Source organism: Aptenodytes patagonicus, chromosome 5 (assembly GCF_965638725.1).
Source record: "Aptenodytes patagonicus chromosome 5, bAptPat1.pri.cur, whole genome shotgun sequence".
Taxonomy (NCBI): domain Eukaryota; kingdom Metazoa; phylum Chordata; class Aves; order Sphenisciformes; family Spheniscidae; genus Aptenodytes; species Aptenodytes patagonicus.
In genome coordinates this window covers 12,553,560-12,574,691 of record NC_134953.1, presented here as the reverse complement: position 1 = coordinate 12,574,691, position 21,132 = coordinate 12,553,560, and the positions used below count along the sequence as shown (strand labels likewise).

At 43.6% G+C, this 21,132-nt stretch overlaps 1 protein-coding gene across 1 annotated transcript in view; it reads left to right on the top strand.

Annotated features, from left to right (window-relative positions):
• The first annotated feature begins 290 nt into the window (after nucleotides 1-290).
• VSTM4 (V-set and transmembrane domain containing 4) overlaps nucleotides 291-21,132 on the top strand; it is a 40,635-nt gene continuing 19,793 nt past the window's right edge. Inside the window, exons 1-5 of the mRNA XM_076338695.1 lie at nucleotides 291-392; nucleotides 5,910-6,308; nucleotides 14,173-14,241; nucleotides 15,712-15,819; nucleotides 19,961-19,994. Coding sequence (XP_076194810.1) covers nucleotides 338-392; nucleotides 5,910-6,308; nucleotides 14,173-14,241; nucleotides 15,712-15,819; nucleotides 19,961-19,994 — 665 coding nt within the window. The 5' untranslated portion in view covers nucleotides 291-337. The remainder of the gene's footprint in view (nucleotides 393-5,909; nucleotides 6,309-14,172; nucleotides 14,242-15,711; nucleotides 15,820-19,960; nucleotides 19,995-21,132) is intronic.

Below are 21,132 nucleotides of genomic sequence, written 5' to 3'. Positions count from 1 at the left end.
CAGGGGGTGTGTGCACAGGGGAGATCTCAGAGACTACAGGTGGAGCAGCCCTATCTAGCCCTTGTGCCACCCCACAGGCCTGAGCTCGGTGGGGAGAAAAGAAAAGGAAAGAAGGCGAGAAAAAGAGGAGGAGAGTTGAATAGGGGGCAGGACGGTGGGAAGAGCAGAGAAGTAGGGAGGGAAGGAAGAAAGCGGAAAAAAAGGAGGAGAAAGGGGAGGAGATGAAAGGCAAGGGGAGAAGGGAGGACCGGGCGGGGAGGAGGCGAGAGGCCGGGCAGGAGAGGAGGGAGGCAGCTCGGCAGAGAGGGAAGGGACGGGACCCGGCGCCCCGCGGGCCATGCGCCTCCTGGCCACGGCGCTGGCCGCCCTGCTGGCCGCGGCCCCGGCCCCAGGTAAGCGGCACCGCGGGCGCGCAGCGGCCGGCGCCCAGGCCCCCCTCGGCCGCCTGCGGGACCCCGGGCTCCGCCTCGGGCTGCCGCCCGCCCCTTCGCGCCGCGGAGCAGGGTCCGGGTCCCCCCCGCACCGTCGGCGCCGTGGTGGGGGCCGCGGCAGCGCCGGGGGCTCGGGCACCAGGAGAGGGGGCTTAGCGAGAGGTTAGGGGTGGGGGCCGCTGCCCGGGCACCCCCGGGAGCGGGCGCCCCTGCCGCCTTGCTTCCCCCGCAGCCGGCCGGGTCCTCCCCCGCCGCCCCCCGCCCCGGGGTGGTCCCTGGCCCCGCTCTGCCGCTGCCTTTCCGGGCTCCCGGCTCCGCAGCGCTTCTGCACAGCGACCTGACCCGCAACTGTGTTTTCACAAAAAAAAACCCCTTCCCGTGCAGAAGTTTATGGAAATGTGTCCTCTGCCACCTTCTGTGCCAGGCGGGACAATGTTTAGCTGCACCGAGGAACTGCAGGCAAAGTTGAGGCAAAGGGAGATTTGGCATTGCTTTTTCCACGGGTGCCTAGATCCTGTAGGCAACCAGTGGAAACGGAACCCGTAGGTCACTTGTAAAACGCCTCCCCCACTCAAGACCTTTCTGCCTCCAAAATCAAAGGTGCATTGGCCAGCGTGGTGTCCTAAAGCTGCAAAATGGACACAGAGTCCGGATCTGAACTTCAAGGTGCAGTGAGGGTTGGGGGTGGGGAAGCCCTGCTCATTCAAGGATAATAAAAGAGCTGGGTTTGGATCTTCACCTCAAAAGGGCAGGAGATGGTGGAGGCAGAGGTTTGGTTCAAGTCCATCTTTAGTCACTGCAGAAGCTTTCTCAGAGAAAGAGCCTCTGACCTGTGAAATTTGCAGACAGATCTGTTCAACTGAAAACAGCTGGTTGCTTTTGGTGATCTTGCTAGCCAGCTCCTAATTATTTTCATTTAAACAAAGAGCTTTGCTTCTTCCTGGCTCATCTGCTCTTTTTCCTTTTTAATTGTAGAGAAGTCAAAATAAAGCAGGCTTTGACAGTAACATTGTTTCACAGAACAAACTACAACAGGGATAAAAGCCATCCCATATGCCTCTGATCATGCAAATCCGGATCAGAAGGTAACTACCCTGATGGCATGCCTCTCTAGTCCCTTGGCTATCAGCAGGGGCTGAGGAAAGAAGTCCTCTCATCCCTGAAGGGTGGGTTGTAGATTCTGCCTGTGAGCCTCCATGGAGGAAGGAAGAGGGGCCTATATATAACACTAAACCTGGACTGTGAGCGGTAGTGCACAGGAGCAACTCAACTCGTGAGTATCTCCACTGAAGTAGCTGGGGTTCTTCCACAAAAACACAGCCACACTGAAACTGCTCACCAAACGTAAGGACCCAGCGGCGACTGTGGGTCCTCTGCTACTGTTCCAGCACAGACAGAGGGGACAGCCCTGGCATAGACAGGTTTCTGGCTGCTAAAAGTATAATTTGTTACTCCTGACAGTGCCGTGAAAGTGTTTTGCTATGTAATACGGCAGACAACAAAGTCCAAACCTAGCTAGTACTTGGAATTGAACTGGTGTAAGCAGAAGTGGACTATTTTCAAAATAGGATTTTTCAAAACAGAGTTTAGTCAGCAGTAACCTTCCCTGACTCCCAACAGGCTAGTGAGACGTGCAGATGGAGGGTACCAAAGAAACAAACAGCTAAGGCATCGGGATGGGGGCAACTAAGTGAGCTGGTGGCAAGTAGGAGAGACGTGTTTGATGATTAAGCGCACTGCAAAAGAATCCTTAAGTCTTTGACTCACTCTCCTCCCCTTTTCTACAACTAGTTTCTCTTTCCAAGCAGAAGCAAGACTAAAACTCTTGTGGTGAGCTCCACTTGAGCAGCTACACCATGCTATACTGGGAAGGCAGGAGAAAACCAGTGATTCCTCACTTGAAGAGGCAATCTGAAGTCTATAAATTCAGTGCTCTGTTGGCACACAAGCCTGCTCTCAAGTTGTGGAGGAGTCTCCTGTCTTGGCAAGTAGCCCATTACAAGGGTAAACCTCATGTTGGGGCTGATCCAGTGCCTGCTAAAGACAGGAGGAACATTTCCACTAGTGTCCGGGAGCCCTGAATGAGGCTTTTCCTGTCTGCGTAAGAGGTAAATGACCTCTTTCCTCCAAAATCCACCACTGTTCCTGCTCCAATGGTAGTGGGAGGATACAGTCAAATGGACACTGTTTTTCTGTTTTATATAAAGCATCACCTGACCCTGTTCGACATAAGATGAGATGAGATCACTGTAAAAGCATCAGGAAATTTCCAAAACTCTCCCCATTGCCGCACTTGTACAGCCACACCAATAGGAGCCACAGAAGAAAGATATGGAGATGGGTTCCCACTGATCAGACAACATGAAGGATGCAAAATTTGATATTTCCTTATAAAAAGGCATGTCCTCAGAGGAAAAGTAGAAGCCTTAGGTATAAAATACCAATGTTTGTATGAGTGTAAACAGCCAGAAGGGGATCAGAGACTCCACGTACAATGCTGCTTTATCTTCTTGCAGAGGCTTCCATCACCACCGTATCTGAGTTCCTCTGTATTTTCTCTTGGGTACTTTTTGGCACTCTGTTCTGCCTAGTTTCGAATTAAGCAATGATTCTTTTGCCTTTTATTTTGGGACTCTATTCCACAATTAATCCTAGCCAGCTTTTTCAAACAAGAAGTTCACATGTCAGGAAAATGACATAATTGTTTTTCTTTACAGATTTCACGACACGTTCATAATTTCAGTAGAAAAAGTTTGTGTTTTTCATTTACCCAAACCACATTTTTATAAATTATTTATTAAAACATTTACAGCCTAAGTAATTATGAGAATCCCAAAAAGTGTTGAAATTCTTAAACTTATTCCTTATTTACTGAGTAGCACAACCTTCAAAATCGAATCTTATTTCAATGGCAGAAGCAGCCATCTTATCGTCACATTTGCCTGTAAAGCACCAAGGTCAGGTAACTCCAGCAAGTAATAGCGGAAGTTTCATGCCTGGAAAGCTTTTGGTGGTATTCAGCCTTAATTTTAAATTTCAATATCCTATTCCACTTGTGTGCTTTCTACAATCCAAAATAATCTCTTGCTTTGGCACTTACATGAATTGCACACATGAACATCATCCACAGATAATTATATCAATAATCTAGGCCATGCTTAGCTGTAGTTTCTTAAAGAAATAAAAAACCCAACCTTTCTTTATACAACTTATTTTCTCCTTCATAAAGAAAAAACAATGTCTACTTGGAAAAAATACAACATTCAGTAGAGTTTTCTATTGAAATGACCCAAAATAATTATTATACTATTAATTTTCAGAGGGTTCTTCTCAAACAGCTGCAATGTAACTTCTTTAATTTAGTGGATTTACTTTAAGTAAGGTGATACAATTCACCACTCCATTTCACGGCTTCACTGGGGCCATAAAACTCGTGTCTCTGCCTCCAATACTCCTTCAGAAATAGAATGGAAATACTTTACTTGCTTATTTTGAAGATAAATATATGTTTGTGTTTCAGGAGCTGATGTCAGACAAGAGTCTGCCAAAACGCTCATCCCCTTTGTTGAAATGTTCCTAGCTGATGTGCTAGAAAAGTGTCCAGAAATGAAAAAATAATTCTCCCAGAGATGCAATTCTCATTAGTATTTGAGTACAGTATATTCACATAGCAGGAAGCTTAATATTCACATTTTAGAGGACATTTCATGCTTTGCAGAGTGCATTCCGGGGAGTGCTTGCTCACTGTTGAAATATGGTTCTCTCTCTAGTGGATGCCATCAGACCGGTAGATTACACATTACAAGTCATTTAGGGAACACATTGCCACAATATACCATTGGTCAAAAATAGATCAGTCTCTGATATGACTAATAAGAACATTCTTAATGTACATTAGGAAGGAAATAAAATGAGTGTTGATTCCCATGCCTCAGAAAATCAGTCCAGCATAAATCAGTTAGGTCAGGAAAGAAAAATCTTCCTCTAATGAACAGCTATGGACTTCTTTCAACCTTCACCTATACTGGCCACAGTTAGAAATAAAGCAGAGAGACAAACAACTGGTCTAAGCTAGGTTCTTGCTGAAGAACAGAAAAACGAGTCAGAAATGAATGGAACAATGGAATAATCATTTGTCCCAATATAATCTCATGTTATATTTTGTCATGCAAATAATGTCAGATTAAATTGAATTTGTAGTCAGGAGGACTAGTCTGATAGATTTAACCCAGACTTGAGATGACCATTTGATTATGACAAGGAGAATATTACTTAAAACAGAGGCCACAGGGAACTGTAAAGTGAGGAGCTGGTTACGGGCATATAGGGAGGCTAGTAGTCTTTCAGTGATCATCTAGGGAACCGTATCATGTAAGGTTTGCACAAATGATGTCTAAAAGAAGTAGACAGAAGCATGCACGTTGAAATTATGTGACCTTATCAAGTTAGCATAAGATTGGGATAGCATGTAGGAAAAACTCAGGACCAAGTAACAAAAGTGGAGCAGAACTTAGTAAAGCAAAGTCACGTACTTGGGGATTAGTAAGAATTTCTTTGATACACTAGGAACTGAACCGCAAATGACAAAGAAGGGAAATGACCCAAGTATATTATTTAATTATAAACTGGCATATAATCGCATGTGAAAATATCGTGAAAAAGGACAACATAATTCTGGGATATACCAGGCAAGGTATATCCCAGTCAAATCTGGGAAGTACTGTGACTATTTCACAGGACATTGGGGAGCTGCTTTCCAGACACTGTCTGTAATTCCAGTCACCCACATTAAAAAAAAAAATAAAATAATTACAATCAAAACCAAAATTTAAACTGGCACCAATGCAGAGAAGGGCTACTAAGGTGAACAGGGAAGTGGAGACACTACTTCACTAGAGGAGACTAACAGAGCTTGGCTTCTTTAGCTCAACAAAGCAAAGGCTGAGACACCAGATAATTGCTTTCTATATGGAGTCAGGAAGCAAGCGCTAGAGAAGAAAACACTATTTAAACTTAAAGTTGGCACAGGAACAAATGGGCATAAACTGGCTATTGAAACAATTTAGCCTGGATATCCTAAGAAGGATGCAAGTCATCGGAAGAGCTGGTCACGGAACAGCTTTCCAAAAGACATTCTTGGCTCTTTTAGAGCCAAGCTAGTTTTAGATTAACGCTTGTTCAGAATGACGAAAAGATTATGCGATGTTGGGCCTATGACAGCAGCAAGGTGTCCGCTTCAGCCCTATCTTATTAATTAGTGACAGCAAGAATACTAGAGCGGACTCACTGAAGGAGGGCCTCATACCATCTTTAACGTTCACAGAGAGACAGAAGATGTCAGGTTCTAAAAGCTCATTAAATTGCTGCACACTGAACAGATGCCATCAGTTTACCTGCTGTGGACTTGCACGCTGGGACAGATTATGGTGCTTCTGTGCTGGTATAGAGGATTCTCACCATCTTTTCTTTCCTTTGCAGATGTTTGTGAGGCTTTAAATGTGACAGTCTCTCCAGGACCAACAGTGCGATACTCCGAGGGAGATAATGCTACCCTTTACTGCCACATTTCTCAAAAAAGAAAGACAGACAATTTGCTGGCTGTGCGGTGGGTCTTTGCTGCATCACCTACCCAGGAGTATCTGATGGTTAAAATGACAAAGTTTGGGTCTGTCCAGTATTATGGAAATTATACTCATCATTTCCACAAGCAAAGGCTTCATCTTCTTAAAGAGAAACATGGAACTATGTACAAATTTCTCATTCTAAGTCTCCAGCAAACAGATCAAGGACATTATATATGCAAAGTTCAGGAAATTGGCAAACACAGGAATAAGTGGACAGCATGGTCAAATGGCACAGCAGCTACTGAAATAAGAGGTGAGAGACTACTGATTTCAATTCTATCACTTTTCTTGTCCCATGATCCCTTTTTTCTTTTTTTTGCAGGTTCATCCATAAGACATTTGAAGTTAGGTTATTTTTAAGTGTTATCTGTGAATATGAGAAGAAAACCTAATACTCAACTTCCTTACTTACACATGACAATTTAAACATTATTCAGCCCATAATAAAATGTGAAGAAGTGAGAAGATTGGTAGATCTGTAGAAGATAGTCTATTTCCTTTGCCTTTTACCAGAATAGCAGTAATTAAAACTCCTTTACATTCAGCTACAGGTCTCTACAACTTTGCTAGTGGGAATAAACAAATGTCATTATTATTTAAATAGAGAGAGACAGAAACAGAGACAAATTAACTTATTTTCTGAAGAATGTGCAGTGGGTCAGACAGAAAGAGAAGCATTATATTTTAGATCTATGTTTTGCCTCTTTCTTGGTGTTTTCATTGATTTTAGTTCTAGTCTAGCAGCAGTTGGTAAGTAGCATTTCTAGTATCACTTCTGCACTTTTGTTTATACCACTTGTTGCCAGAAAGCAGAGCTAGAAAAGCAGCCTGCTGGTATTGAACTTCAGGTAAAGAAATGACCAGCAACGAGTGAGGGTTTTGAACCAAGTTGAAAACAGGCCTTCTCTTTGGGATGGGTCAGCTCAAATCTAACGCCACCACACCCACACTTTCAGAGATGGGTGAAACTGGCTTTTAGAGAGCAGACTCCTTTGAAGGAGTGGTTGAGCTCAGCAGTTGTGCCATTAGCGCTAGCTGGCAAACTAGCCCCTTGCTTGTGGTTTTATAAACAGAACAGTTGATTTCCCAGAGAGCCAACTCTAAAGACAATGCCAAAAATCAAGTGTGAGTGCTTGGTCCATGGGTCCAGAAATTCAAGATGTTCATCCAGCAATCACAGAAAAACTTGTGGGAGAAAACTGTACTTCATGAAGTTTCTGCCATTGCTGTTGATGCTAAATTTATTGTTGTGTTTAGACTGCAAAGGTTATTCCTGTAGTTGGGAAACCCTAATCCCACTTATCTAACTTATGTTTTGGGGAAAGTGGCCCTAAGTCTCCTCTGAAACCAGTTTTGCTCTGAGGGAACTTTGTTGACTACAGGCCTTTTCAAGATAGATTCGATCACGTTTACGTGGTCTTAATCCAAAGCACATTCTGTCAACGCCAACTTCACTGGAGTCATTCAGGTTTCTGTATCACTTTTGGATTATACACACACCAGGGAGACAAATGTGACAGTAAAAAATAATCTTTGTGAGTGTATGATCTCCCGTGGATAGCTCTCGGGTATCACAAGCTTTCATTTTGATCTATCAGAAGTACGAGAGCAAAGATGTGAAAAACACAATATAACAAGAGATAAAGAGCAGCTTCACGTTGACCAGCAATGTTTAAATCTGCCTTGAGAAATCATGGCATTAGCATAATGTAATTAGCTGATTATTACTAACAATGATGAAAGACACTAATGATCCAAAGCTGAAGTTCTGTTTAGATTAGTAGCAAACACCATGGATCAATTTTAAACAACAGCAAGAAAATCCTAGTCTAAACTATTTGGTTTTACAGGGTATGCAAAACTTGTCTGGAAAACCTCTAAGACATTCATACAGGATTTCCTCTGCTTCCTGGTTGCAGACAGTCAGAAATATAAATAATGACAGAGCAGGACCCAAGTCCAAACTGGAACCCCAACCCCTTACCTCTCTCTACCAGGGAACAGCCCACCCCTCCAGCACCCAGACCCCAGCTGTGTGCATCAGCCACGCTTCTTTTGCACAGAAGACCAGGGAAGCAGGACTTAAAGGAAAACGTCACCAAAGTTCATTAGTCTCCTAAATACAAATCACCAGAGCAATCAGTACCATGGGTCAGAAATGTAATCCTGCAGCCAAATGTCCTCTGTAATCCATAACCTGGTATCCTAAAGAAACCAAAGCCTACATGATCACACTATCAACTAGTCTGCACCCTTTTGAATCCATGGGCTGATTTTAATGAGATAACGGTCTTAAAGATGTTAAGGTTGTACAAGTAATGTGAACTTGGCTGGGGGGAGGGAGAGAAGATCTGCATGAACTTCCTCACTGAAGGAAAGTTGTAAGAACAAAAAAGGTAATTATTGTTCTTGAGCTGCCATGTGCCCAGTGACCTTCCACATCGCAGTCAGTAATTGGGGCTCCTGGACATACCACAGGAGGAGGTGGCTGGTACTAAGGTTGTTGCGGAGAAGGGAGACATTAGGGTATGGGATACAGAATTCATTAGTTTCACAGCTCAAAGAACAGTTTCTTGTTTGATTTTTGTTGCTGTTTTCACTCTTTTGTTTTTGAATGGGGAGGAGTAAAAACACTAGAGCCCAACATCTCCTGAACTCAGCCATCTTAATCTCTGGAGGGCATTAAGTTTTACAAGCAGTGTCCCCATGTTGTGTGGCTGGAGCCAAGACACGGTGGTTAGTCTTGTAACCACACAGGGATATGAAATGAAACTTTATTGCATGCATGATTTAGCCCTACAGACTTCAGGCATTAGCTTACTTCATGCTCAGTAGTCGTTCTTCCCTGCTGTTCCTGCGCTTGGCTAGGAACTGGCTCTCCTCCTCCTCTCCCTATCTCTTCCTCCTTCACCCCTCTAGATTTGGCTGAAAAGAGAGATTCAGCCACTGTCAAGAAGGAACTGGCAAGCAGGACTGATCACCCCAACTGCCTCAGCCTCTCACCTTTGGGAAAGGGCAAAGCTGCCGACTGGTGTGGGGAAGGGAAGCCAAGGCTCTCATCTCAACCTACAAAGAACAAGTGGTTCAATCACTGTGCTGGGGGAGAAGAGGAGGAGAGGCCGAGAGTAAATACCAGGTGTTGTTACTTTCAACAGCACCTCAAATGGATGGCCAGGGCTGAAGCTTGCAGGCCTACAAGCAGGGCTAGGAGGCCACCATACAGTCCCGGAGTCTCCTAGAGGACAGACCACACCTTTTTCCAGTGCTTTGGGGAAGAAATTCTGAGGATAACTTGAGGGATGGGAGCTAGAGAGGGCCATGTCTGGTGTCAAGACACAGAGAGAAGCAGTGAGGGAGGAAAGTACTGTTTCGGCTGGGGGCTTACCCTATACTGACCCTTCCCCTCAAATCCTCTGCACCAGACCAGGTAGCTGTCACCAAGAGTAGTAAACTGAAAGATAGAGTGGATAACAAGTAACATGTTTCTTGCATGAAGGACTTGCAAAATAGACCAATAGATATACCCAAGGAGTGCAGAACAAGTAGCAGGCTTGCGGGGGGAAGGAAAAAAAAAGAGAGAGAAAATCAGATGGAGAATCATTTTTAGGATTTTCCTGTGATAATGTCATTTCATAGGGCAGGTCAGCATTTTAGAGTGTTTTCTCATTCACTGAATGATGGAATTTCTTAAATGCCTGTAGTGAAACATATGGATTTGTCAGGAGTGCTTGGAAAGGGAATGACATGTTCCAGGTAAATGGCAGCAGAAGAAAAAGCAATATAAAATATTGTCAGACCATCTGTCATACCCCTCCTCACAAAAAGCCACTCTTCATCTTTCATAGCTGCTCAGGCTATTGCTAACTATAACACAGAAACTTCTCATTGCTCTTCCTAGCTAAAGTGTGGGGTTCAGATCAATTTAGTTATTGCAAAGAAGGAAAACTGTAACTTTTCAGTCCAGCCCTTAAATACTATTTTTTCCCCCTGATTTTTAGCATGATTTATGAATACATAATCAGGGTGGGGATTTGAGACTCATGACTTCATCTTTCCCGCACTGTCCGGTCAACTGTATTGCTTCTCTCTGCTTCAAACGTAACCCAAAGCAGAGCAGGAAACCCGAGACAAGGGAGGAAGGCAGGCCCACCTGTAGACTAAAGACACCGACAATACGCCCTGTGGGGATCTAAGGCAGACACCACCACCCCCCCCAGCCCCCCCGAAAGAGTATTTATTCTAAGTCTAAATCCAGATTAAAGATGCTAAAAGATGTCTGAAAAATGACATATCTTTAAATGCCGCGTCAACTGTTTTACTGCTAAAAGCCTCTTTACTGGAAAAAAAGGACCGCCTTAGCTAGCATTCAGTTAATGCACTGTAAGTGTACAGGACTTGCTACACGTGGGAGGGAAGGTAACTCTCTTCAGAGTGGTGATAAAGCCTCCAATTTCCCCAATGGTAACACTTGGGCTTTTCAAGGAAATTTTCTTCCAAGCACATTTTGTATTTTATATTATGATTGGTTACACTTTTTATTGCAAAGGAATTTGCTTATATTACAGTTAGATCCAAGATGCAAGAGAAGGAGCAATACAAATTGCCTGAAGTATTTTGATATTTAAATTGTACTGCTTGTGCTTTATCAAATAAGGTAACAGTATTCAAACAAATCACAGTTGCTGTCTTGTCTACCATTTTGTTCCAGTTAATGTGTCTGCAGTTATGCCCAAATTCAAAATAGTATCTTTATGCTAAAGCATCAGGCAAATTTCTCACAACCTTGCAGATCATGTGGATGCAGAAGTAGCATCTAGGTCCCTTTTTTTTTTGTTCACACAGGAAGAGGAGGTCACTGTGTAAGACAGAAATTTCCAGAGGGAATGGAAAAGAGTCATTCTGTTTCTTCAAAATCTGACTTGCTCTTGAAGCAGAAAAAACCTGGGGCAGTTCAGTACATAGCCTTTGTCAGCCACCAAGCATAGCACTATTCAAAGCAAAAGACCTTACCAGATATTACGGCTGGGTCTGTAGTTATCTACTGCTATTAACCTATATTCAGATTTTGTTATTTGCTAGCAAGTTTGCAGGTGTGAATTTGTGTAGGCCGTTAAGAAGTTGCAAATGCATTTTCTTGCAACACATAAATTTATACAGACACACATATCAGAGTTGTGGAAAAACAATTGAGTTGCAGGCTACAGTTCCTTAATATGTAATGATGGCAGTTAAAAGTTTAGCTACATATCTGGCTTCTCCTTTAGGGACAGAATACATTTTTTCAGAAAAGGAGTCTCATCTGATGGGGATGGAATCTTTACAGTCTTCATTCATGGACTTGTGTCAACTACAGCAGCTTCGTTGTGTTTTCAGAAGGCCCAGCCGAAATTTGAACTGTTGCAGTTTGCCCCTTTAGGTGTAGCGAATGCAAGACATCAAATAGGATTTATAAAAAGGCTGCTGTTAAATCTTGGTAGTAAAACCAAGAGGAATCCATGTCCTGATGTTGCCAAAAAGTGTCTCCTACTCCAGCCACGCAACATCTTCCCTCTAAGCTAAGGTGAACCTTTCCCCTATCTTCTTATCAAAGGCATCTGTTCTTTTTCTGGGCTTGTGTGGTCAATGTTAGTCTAAAACCAAATTAATGATCTTCATTATAGTACAGAATACACCAGAAAACAGTTTATTTGAGGAAAAAAAGACGTCAGAAAGATGGTTCTCCCACTGCCTTCCTATCAGAAAACTCAAAATAGTCAGTAGTCTTATCAGAACAATATGCAGCACCTCCAAACCATCATTTACAGTTGGGTAATCCCTCAAGCCCACTATGCAAGGTGCTGCACATCTCTTAGGAAGAGCAATACGTGTTCCAAATGGTTTACAATCCAAGAGAAGAGACTATATGCAGGAGGACAAACATAGAAAATCAGGCAATCTGACTATAATCCTACTGGCATGGACAACACAAAGAAGTAGAGATGATCACAACAATCTTGTTAGGAAGTTCATGTGTCAGAGTTTCCCACAGAACAGAGTCTGAATTCTATTAAATATTAGTCGCATGTGGCATTTTCTAATGGTAAAAATGTTGCAAGATACAGGAATGCAAGATTTTTTTTTCCCCAAAATGAACAAAAGCCCTTTTTTTCAGGGAAGGTATTCTAAAATACTTGCCAAAAATCTACATGTGTGATGCTTTCATGTAACAAATGAGTATATTTGTTAAAATATTCAGGATGAGCTTCCCATCTCAACTAAACAGAAGATTTCATTAGTCCTGAAAGCAGTTCTATATCCACTGAGTTAGCCCCACACCTCACATCCCTACAGGACACTCCTTAATGAATTACCTTTCCAGTAAGAAGGATGTTCAGACCTCATTGGCAATCTGGGGGACATCTCCAGCCTCCTATTCTATTGCAATGATTGCTAGCAGAAAAAAATCATGGATTATCATAAGTGAGATCATCTAATCTGATGTCATCAAAAATTGTCAGCATGCATAAACAATGTGGCTGAGGAGAGCAGAGAGGGTTTTGAACAGTGATCCAGCAGTCAGAACATTTGGATTCTAGTACTAGGTTGTACAGCTGTTAGGACATTGACATTCATCCATTTGCCCAGAGCTCTGTAGTCTGCTCCTCTTTCTGAAACAGAGCGTGCAATTCTGTGCAAAATCTGCAGCTATTTTCCCTCTTACTTGAATTAGAACACAATCATGCAGTCGGCCCTTTTTCTAGGATATAAAGGTGAGCTGATACAACTTGTGGTCATGCAGTCTTCCTTCTCAGGGAAAAAAACCCACCCATAGGCAGGGGAATTATTCCGGCTGAGAATTTAAGCTATTCTGCACTCAACAGTCAATGACCATTGATATGGCAGTGACAGAGCAGTTTACATTAATTAAGATGTTCAGGCTAACCTGTTCCTACATCTAAGCCAAGGACACTGAGGGTAAGTAGATGCATTCTGCTTCCCAGCTCAGATATGCACTTTCTGAAGCATTTGGACATGCTCCAGAAAGTTCATGCATGCATGGGTGTCTTTTTTGCAGATAGGCAGGTGTCATATCCATGTATCTTTAAAAGGCACAGCATAGAAGCCAACTTCTGAAGGAAGGAAGAAGAAAAAGATCTCATGAGCAGTGCTCCCACTTTAATGGGTTATTTGGGTGCTGTTGTAGGAATTGCAGGGCCGTTCAACAGGCCGAGGGACATCCACAAGGGCTTTGGAAGGAAGGCAAGTTGGACAAAATCAGGGGCCTACAGAGTCAGTCCTGAAGCTGGGGAAACACTATCGTATTGGCAGAGATTACTTCAGTGCCAAGTATTGCTAGAATGACTTCCCGTTTTTTTAAAAAAGCTGTGCCTAATCTGGCTGGCTCCAAGTCAATTTTCAGGAAGCCTTCAGAGGTGTGTCCTTCAGTAAAGCTACTGCTCTTCCAATTATTTTTTTTTCCTTAACCTCTAAGACTTAGAAAGAGACTACAGTGTTAAAAATCCTTCTTAATATATAACTACAAGGGAAAATAAATTCCCATTCTCTTGAGTAAAAGCTGTTCATCTTCTCTCTCAGAAGTAGCCTGTTTTGGGACAGAAACAAAAATTATAACCCTAGAGGTACGAGTTCTGGGTAACTGAGAACACAGACTCAGAATAAAACCAGCTACATACAGCATTAATAGCAGTTTTTTTCCCTGGAATATTCAGACAATCCCCACAATGCCATTACAGACCTTACAAGCACATGGCCACCCTGTTCTAAGGCCTAGGCTCTTCTGAAGTGCGTTTCTATCCTCTTGCTGTACTTCACTGCATTTAACTTTCGATTGAAGAGCCACACATTGCATCTTCCCAGAATAAGATGACAACAGGGAGGCAGTCTCACAAGCCATACAGCACTCGTGAGGGGTGCCAAGCCAGATGAGATTTGCTGGAAGACATTTTTATAATGCTGTTTTATAATTCAAGTGTTTCATTGAAAGGTAACTATCCTGTGAGATAAGGCAAGATCTTGGTGCAGTGAAGTCTGAGGCAGAACTACATTTCTTCAAGAGGTCCCAACATTTTATGCCACACATTTGCAGTTCTTGTCATGTCTTCTTTGGTTTTTTTCAGTGATTTCATCAAAATCTTCTGATGATCCCTCTTTCAAGAAAAACCATGAAGCTTGGAAGTTTTTTGAAGGTAAAGATACATCTAACTGCTACTGATTGTATACAAGATGCTACTTTAGTTCAGTGCTACAGTACAACTAAAGTGCCCCAATCAGGCCCAATTTTGCTAGTTCCTGTGCAAACTCAGGTCTTGCCTGAGAAAGTATCCCACAGAGTACAAGGGGTGCTGGAGAAAAGAGAATGGAAGGCTCCAGTTTCGGTTTCTGATACGTTTGTTATGGTCAATGGGAAAATAACCTATGCCTGGCTAATCATGCATTGCAAATACACCCCCTTATCCAGGAAGGTGCTGAATGTGTCTGAAGAGGTACCAAGCATCTGCACTCCCACTAGCCTTAGAAACTGCTCACCAGACTTGCTCTGCACTGCACGAGCAGCCTAAAGGTCCCTTGAGTTTCAAGGCAAGCAGTATTTTCTGTGTAGATTAGTGAACAACTGTTCTAGGAGACTGAAATCCAGAATTTGCAGGCAGTTGGGATTCCCTCCTCCTCCTCCTGCCCCAATCCGGAGCGCCAGTGAAGAACCAGCACGGCATTTGCAGCCACTCTGCTGCGCTGCCTGCCAGGCAGTAGTGCTCGCTCGCAGGCTGGCCTTGATTCTGTGGGGACCCTTATTGTTTAAACCACAATTTACAAACTATATTGTTGTGCTGTGTAAGGGGAACGAAGCACAGAACTGCAGGTCAGGGGTCTAGTTCCAGCAAGGCTATTTTCTACAAGTACACTTGACCTCTGAGGCTTAGTTTCCTCTCTGGGAAGCAGGAAAGAAGCCAATATACCTCCCTAAGGACATTTCAAGACATTAACGGGTAGAGCATCCTTAGAGTACTCTATTTAAAGTTCTAGTAAAAGCAGAAATAAGTCATTAAAGATTTCTTCTCCTTCTGAACAAAATACTCCGTCTTGATCTGCCATGGTACAGCTCCTGTCAGCTCCAGTGGGAATGTGTTATGGCACCTGAATAAAAGCCATAAAGGGAGATTGAAGCAGTAGATTGAAAAATTAAAAAAAAAAAAAAAAAAAAAAATTCAGACCAGAAGCAGCAATCACAGACTTTCTTCCTTCTTCCTCAGCCACTCAGCACTCCCCCCACTGCCACTTTTCTTTTTTTTTTTTTTTTAAAAAAACCAGTACAGCAGTTGGAACTGGGAAATAATCCAACTGAAGTCCTTTTGGTTTTTGGTTGCCCCACCAAAAACAGGAAAAAAGAAAAGAGAAAAAAAACCCAAAACAGCCCACTCCTCCCTCCTGAAAGCAAGCCCTCATAACTACACCTATTTGCATTTATGGAGACTTCAACCAAATTTAAACTGAGCGGGATACTGTATGAAAGTTTCAAGGGGGTTAAATTACCTCTGAAGTGTTACCCTAACTCTTTTGGGCCAGGGTCTATTTAGGTCTTGTAGACATAACTTTTTTCTATCCTGTAAGCATGAAGCATACAGCTGCAACACTGACTGTTACCTGTGCTTGGCTTTCAGATCTGTACCTGTATGCAGTCTTTGTGTGTTCAATAGGAATCATCAGTGTCCTCCTTTTTACACTTGTCATTCTCTGTCAGTCACTCCTGAACAAGAGGAGATCCACAGGTGAGTGAAATGTCATTCTTGCTGACTGCAAGGCCCTTACCAAAGAGGGAGAGGGGGAGAAGGAGAATGCAGAAAATGCAGGGAAGACAAATATCTCCTTGCCTTGATTTTAATAAAAACAAAAAAAATTATTGGTCGAAAAGATAATTTCTGCCAGCAAAACTAGAACAAAGGCATTTTGCTCCCTTTGAATAGCTATTTCGCTGTAAATTTGCTTTGGACTTTTCAAAAATTTTCAGCTTTGCATAAACATAAATTGAAGATTGTTGGAACTTCTTTCAAAGCAGACCAAGTGCAGTATCATTAAATTGCATTCTGACAAGATCTAGCTAACATTTTGCATCAGTGACATTTCCACAGACAAGTTTAGAGGGCTTTCAAAGCGGTCATCTTCTGTTCTGTTTTCTTCTCCCTTCCTGACTAGCTGCCAATATCCTTCAGAAAATGGGGGTTGTTATTAGCACTCTCTCCTTTGTAGTGTTCTTTGAAACTAAAGCATCATTTTGTCATTCAGATGTGCATTTTCATAATAATCTTTCAAGATCAAGGATTACTGTTTCATTCTTCTCTTCCTCAGAGAGGGTTTCTCAGAGAGGCTAAACCTGCATGAAAGCAGCCCTATTGTAATCCAAAGTGCTATTTCAGATCTGTGGAGTAGCCAGTGCAGGCTCTACTTTCATTTTAGTTTGAGTGGTTTATCTGGAGACCTCACACAAGCTGTGAGGATGAGATACCAACACACTTAGCAGCCACCACGTTAGAGGAGAGCCTAAGGACCATCTCTGAACAGAAGCTTTCAAAGAGAGTTTGGTTGGTGATTTGTCCTGTTAATGACAGGAGAGAATCGTGACTTTGCTGCCTCTTCAGCACTACACACGTACCATGAAGGAATGAGTGACTCAGATACATGAGGGAGAAGATATGTAAGCCCAAAATAGATGTATACAGAAGTCCTTGCCTGACCACAAACACATTTCAGGCTGTGGCTCCGTCTTCCCAGTAGCGTGCTCAGTAGAGTAACTCTGATTCTAACTGAGCCCAACAACTCAGTTTGCCAAGAGGAAGGAGCAAGATCAATGTTATTCTTCCTACCCTGTTAAGTGATGGCAAAGGTTTTGTGCCAAGGGAGTACCCACACTTAAGTATGTCGGTCATGGTGAGTCATCCTGAAGCCACAAGCATTAGACACACTGATGTATCCTGCTTTTTCTTGAGCCGACATTGGGCTAGATTTTGCTTCTGGTTTTGGTGATTTACGCTGGTGTAAGCATACAAACAGCTTGGAGAAAAGGTCTCTTTACATTGAACCAACACCAGTTAAATGTAGAAATAATATAGAATACAAAATAGAATAAGCATATACAACAAAGAAAAAAGTAATTTCTTCTGAGCTGCTAAATCCTTTCTTCACTACCCTAATATCTGAATAATTGCAGGCTTCACCACATTTTTATTTAGATTTTTAACATTATCCAGTAAACACTGGCAGCATTAAACTTATGGATTCAATGGAAATATAACAGAATAAAGCTTAGCAGAAAGGCACTCAGTATACAGTGATAAGATTTTCAGGCAAGTCTTTCAGCTAGGACCACCTGATCAGAGTATTTTCTGGAGCTGCATTAATTGGCTCGGCATCCAGTCAAGCATCAGGGAATCAAAATTTCTGAAGCAGCAGTGGAAGAAGCATCAGTGATGGACACGATCTCCACCAGCCCCATATTGCTTTTTCTCCCCACAGCTCCTGGGCCATGGCAGCAGGCTCAGCCCTGAACCTCTGCCTCAGGTACCAGCAGTTCCCTGGGAGGTACTGTTTCCACTCAGCCATATGGGCATGGAGCACAAAGAGCCCCCTCCTCCCTCAACACTCTTCTACCCCCTCCAGAGACACCTTCCAGGGGTTAGGGTCTGACCACAAGATACCCACCCTGTCAGCCAACAGCAGTGCTCTCTCATTCAGACTGTTAGAATAAGGCATCACTCCTCAGAAAGCGTTATCTTACCTCCTCTCTGTCCTCAGCACTCTGTACCTCCATCCTGGACTGGACTAGGCAGATGCTAGTATTCATGCGAAAAGAGCCTGCAGTGAAATCATGAAGTCCATCCTTCCTTGCGGAAAGGAGAAAAGACAGGGACAGCAAAGCAATCCTCCCTCTGCATCACCCCAAGTCTCCAGGCAGGCTCCAGGCACAGCCTTCTTCCACCTTCAGTGAGGTGGTTGCCGCATGATCTTCCTCAGAGGTCCTTCAAGAGAAGTCTGGCTCTGCTCTTCCCCTTGAGACTAGGTCAAGGGCCCAGGACAACCAAAACTATCTCCTTATCTCACCTTGCTGGGCAAATTTCCATCAAGACTTCTCCCTGAACCTCTCCAGTCACCCCATCCCTGTCACAGGGACACCAACAGCTCCCTCCACTCTCCTACTCCTCAGCCCTAATACCACAGGGAGGATCATCTGCCCTGCCCTACCCCACCCTGCCCCACAACAACCCAACCCAACCTAACTCAACCCAACCCAACCCAACCCCACCCAGGGAGCGGAGGCAGACACCCAAGTAAGTGCAAGGAGAAGAGGGAGGGAAAACTCTGCCCAACCCTGTACAAGAACAGCCCAGCCTGGGACAAAGAGCAACTCATACCTGAACTAAAAGTTGTGATTTGCAGCAGATGAAGCTGGAGATGATCCCTCTGGAGTGTCTGTCTGTGAAACCTGAGCAGATCCTGGCTCACCTCAGGGCTCTGACATGACAAGGGTAATACTGAACCCAGTTCCTCACCAAAGGAGCTCCCTCGGTTTGATTGGACTGGCACTGCAGCTGGGGCTGGCCCATAGCACAGGGCAGCTATGGGGTGCTGTGGGAAGTAGCAATGGCTGCAGCTGGCAGCCCCTCTGTGGTAGAAGCCTATGCCCATTTGTTACAGGAGTGGCTGCTCTTCCCAATCCCTGGTTCAAAGACTTGGCGTATTTATTGTAGGGCAAAACAAAATAACACATACCTAGAAATGCTCAAAAGCATGTCAACAGTGTACATGAGCATCCCCTTACTTCCGAAGGGTTATGCCTGCTGTTCTCCTGTACAGACAGATAGATGGAAGCACTGCCTTGGCTGGCTTAGACATGGCCGCTGTGTTAGCCCCAGTTCCTAGTGCTCTCAGCTCCCCTTCCCTTAGGACTAAAATGCACCCCCCTAGGAGCTGTATAGCTTCCTTAGAATGGGAGAATTTAGGTAAGACCAAATATGAAAACTTTCCTGTAGAGAGGGGCATAATCATGTAAATGCGCTCTTGTCTCGTTTTCATGGCCTTTTAAAGAATGGAGAACGTGAAGGGAGGGGGGGTGTCTATGTTGTATTCAACTTCACATCATGGCCCAGGGATGCACCCTCTTTTCCTTCTGAGAAATAAGTTGGCAGTAAGTCGACCAGAAGATCCAGAGCCTCTCCTCCTGCCTGCATGTCTCCGCACTCAGCACGCAGCACAGCTTGGGCAGGGCACAGAAGCCACTAAGCCACAAAAGAGCATCTTCATAACCCTGGCTCCTAAAAAGGTGCAGGGGGGGGAGCTGCCCTTGCTCAGGACTGCTGATTTGAAGGAATACGAAGCAGAAGGATTTACACAGCTCATACACACAGCTGTCAGAGACGGGATAGTGGCTGGACTGGACCTCTGATCCAATCCCAGGAGAACATCCCTTTATGCCTGAGGCCACAGCCTAACTTACATTAGGAACAGCAGTGGCTCCTGTGGGTGAATGGTTTATTTCAGGCTTCTGGAAATAAATAGAGGCACCACAAGGGAAATAAAAGTCTTCAAAGTAAAATTACTGGCCTGCTGTGCTTTTCCTTAGCAAGCTGTCTTTTGGCTGGGCTGACCGCTGGAATGTGTGTTGCCCAGCACTTCCACAGCAGATTCTTGGTGGTGTTTGGTACATTCTCTTCTCCCAAGCCTAGCTATGTCTTCAAGTCAGACTACATTTTAATGCACAATATAATGTATGGTGACGATTAGCAGCTCCCCCAGTGTAAAAACCTGGCAACTCCACAGTCTCAACAACACAGGTCTATCTGCAGTGCCCATTTGTAACTCATAAACTGTGTTGGTGTGAAGCCACATTTTCCTTCTTTTTTTTTTTTTCTTTAACAGTGAAGCATTACCTGGTGAAATGCCCCCAGAACAGGTAGGAGATTACACTTCTCTTTACTATAACCCAAGGCACCAGTTCTGGTTTTGTTTTGCTATGTATGCTGAAGAAGATGAGTAATATTTTCCAAAATGCCTACAGGAGGATAAAGAGTCCCTGGTCCGTGACTCATGAACGTGCCTGCAAGCCAACATCTGCTGTGCATGATAAGGGAGATCTACCTGGGCTATCTAGCTGTAGGTCCTGCAGGTGCTTCCGTGACAAACCTCTCCTTGAGGCTCTGAATTGCTTTCTGGAGAAGCCTGCTTTCATCCTGTGTGGCTTTCTAGGGTTTCCCAACACCTCACCAGATGGTAATGACTTAAACCATCCACGTACATAAAACAAACCACAATGTTACCAGGTGATTCCCGTACCCAGGAACAGGGAGTGGGGCTCCAAAGCAGATTTTCTAGGCCCGCAGTCTATTCCCAGCTGAAGACTCCAAGTGATGGGAAAAACTCTGCTTCTGCTGCAGTCATTAATCACTGTCCCTTTAAATACCACTGGCTGCCAAAAGTTTTTGATTGTGTGGTGCGATAAAACTGATTCCCATCGCATGATCTTCCTGAGATAGAAATTGTTCTGGAACTGCAGTAAAAAAAAATGACACAAGTATTTTACAAACAAAAAAGATTAAAGAGGGATTCCTCATAACAACACAGAAGAACAGCTGTTTCCCTGTTTTCAGTGACATAAAACATGTTTCTAGCCTTGTAGCTTAAATCCAGTGCCACTGGGTATCACAGATACTATTTCTCATAGTATCTTTTTAGATACTATGAGAGTCAATGCCAAGTATAGCATATCCTAGACCCTCAAATAGCGTAATCCCATTCTGATGGGATTATCGCTGTATTCAATCTAACCGACACTTGGATGTAAGTGAAGTCACAACAAAGCAACAGAGTTCAGGAGAGGCCAGTACAAACTGAAACTTTCATGTTATTCATGGAAAGATCTTTGTTCTGTGACCCTGACCAGCTATTGCACCACACCAAAAATTTACAGAGACAGCTCAGCAGTTTTCATTTTTCCCTGGATGTTTTCTCTTTCCCCTTCTTTATTAGCTGCTGGGACAAAGTTGGAATTACAAAAACAAAAAAAAGAAGGGGGAGGGGGAGGAAATCAAAGT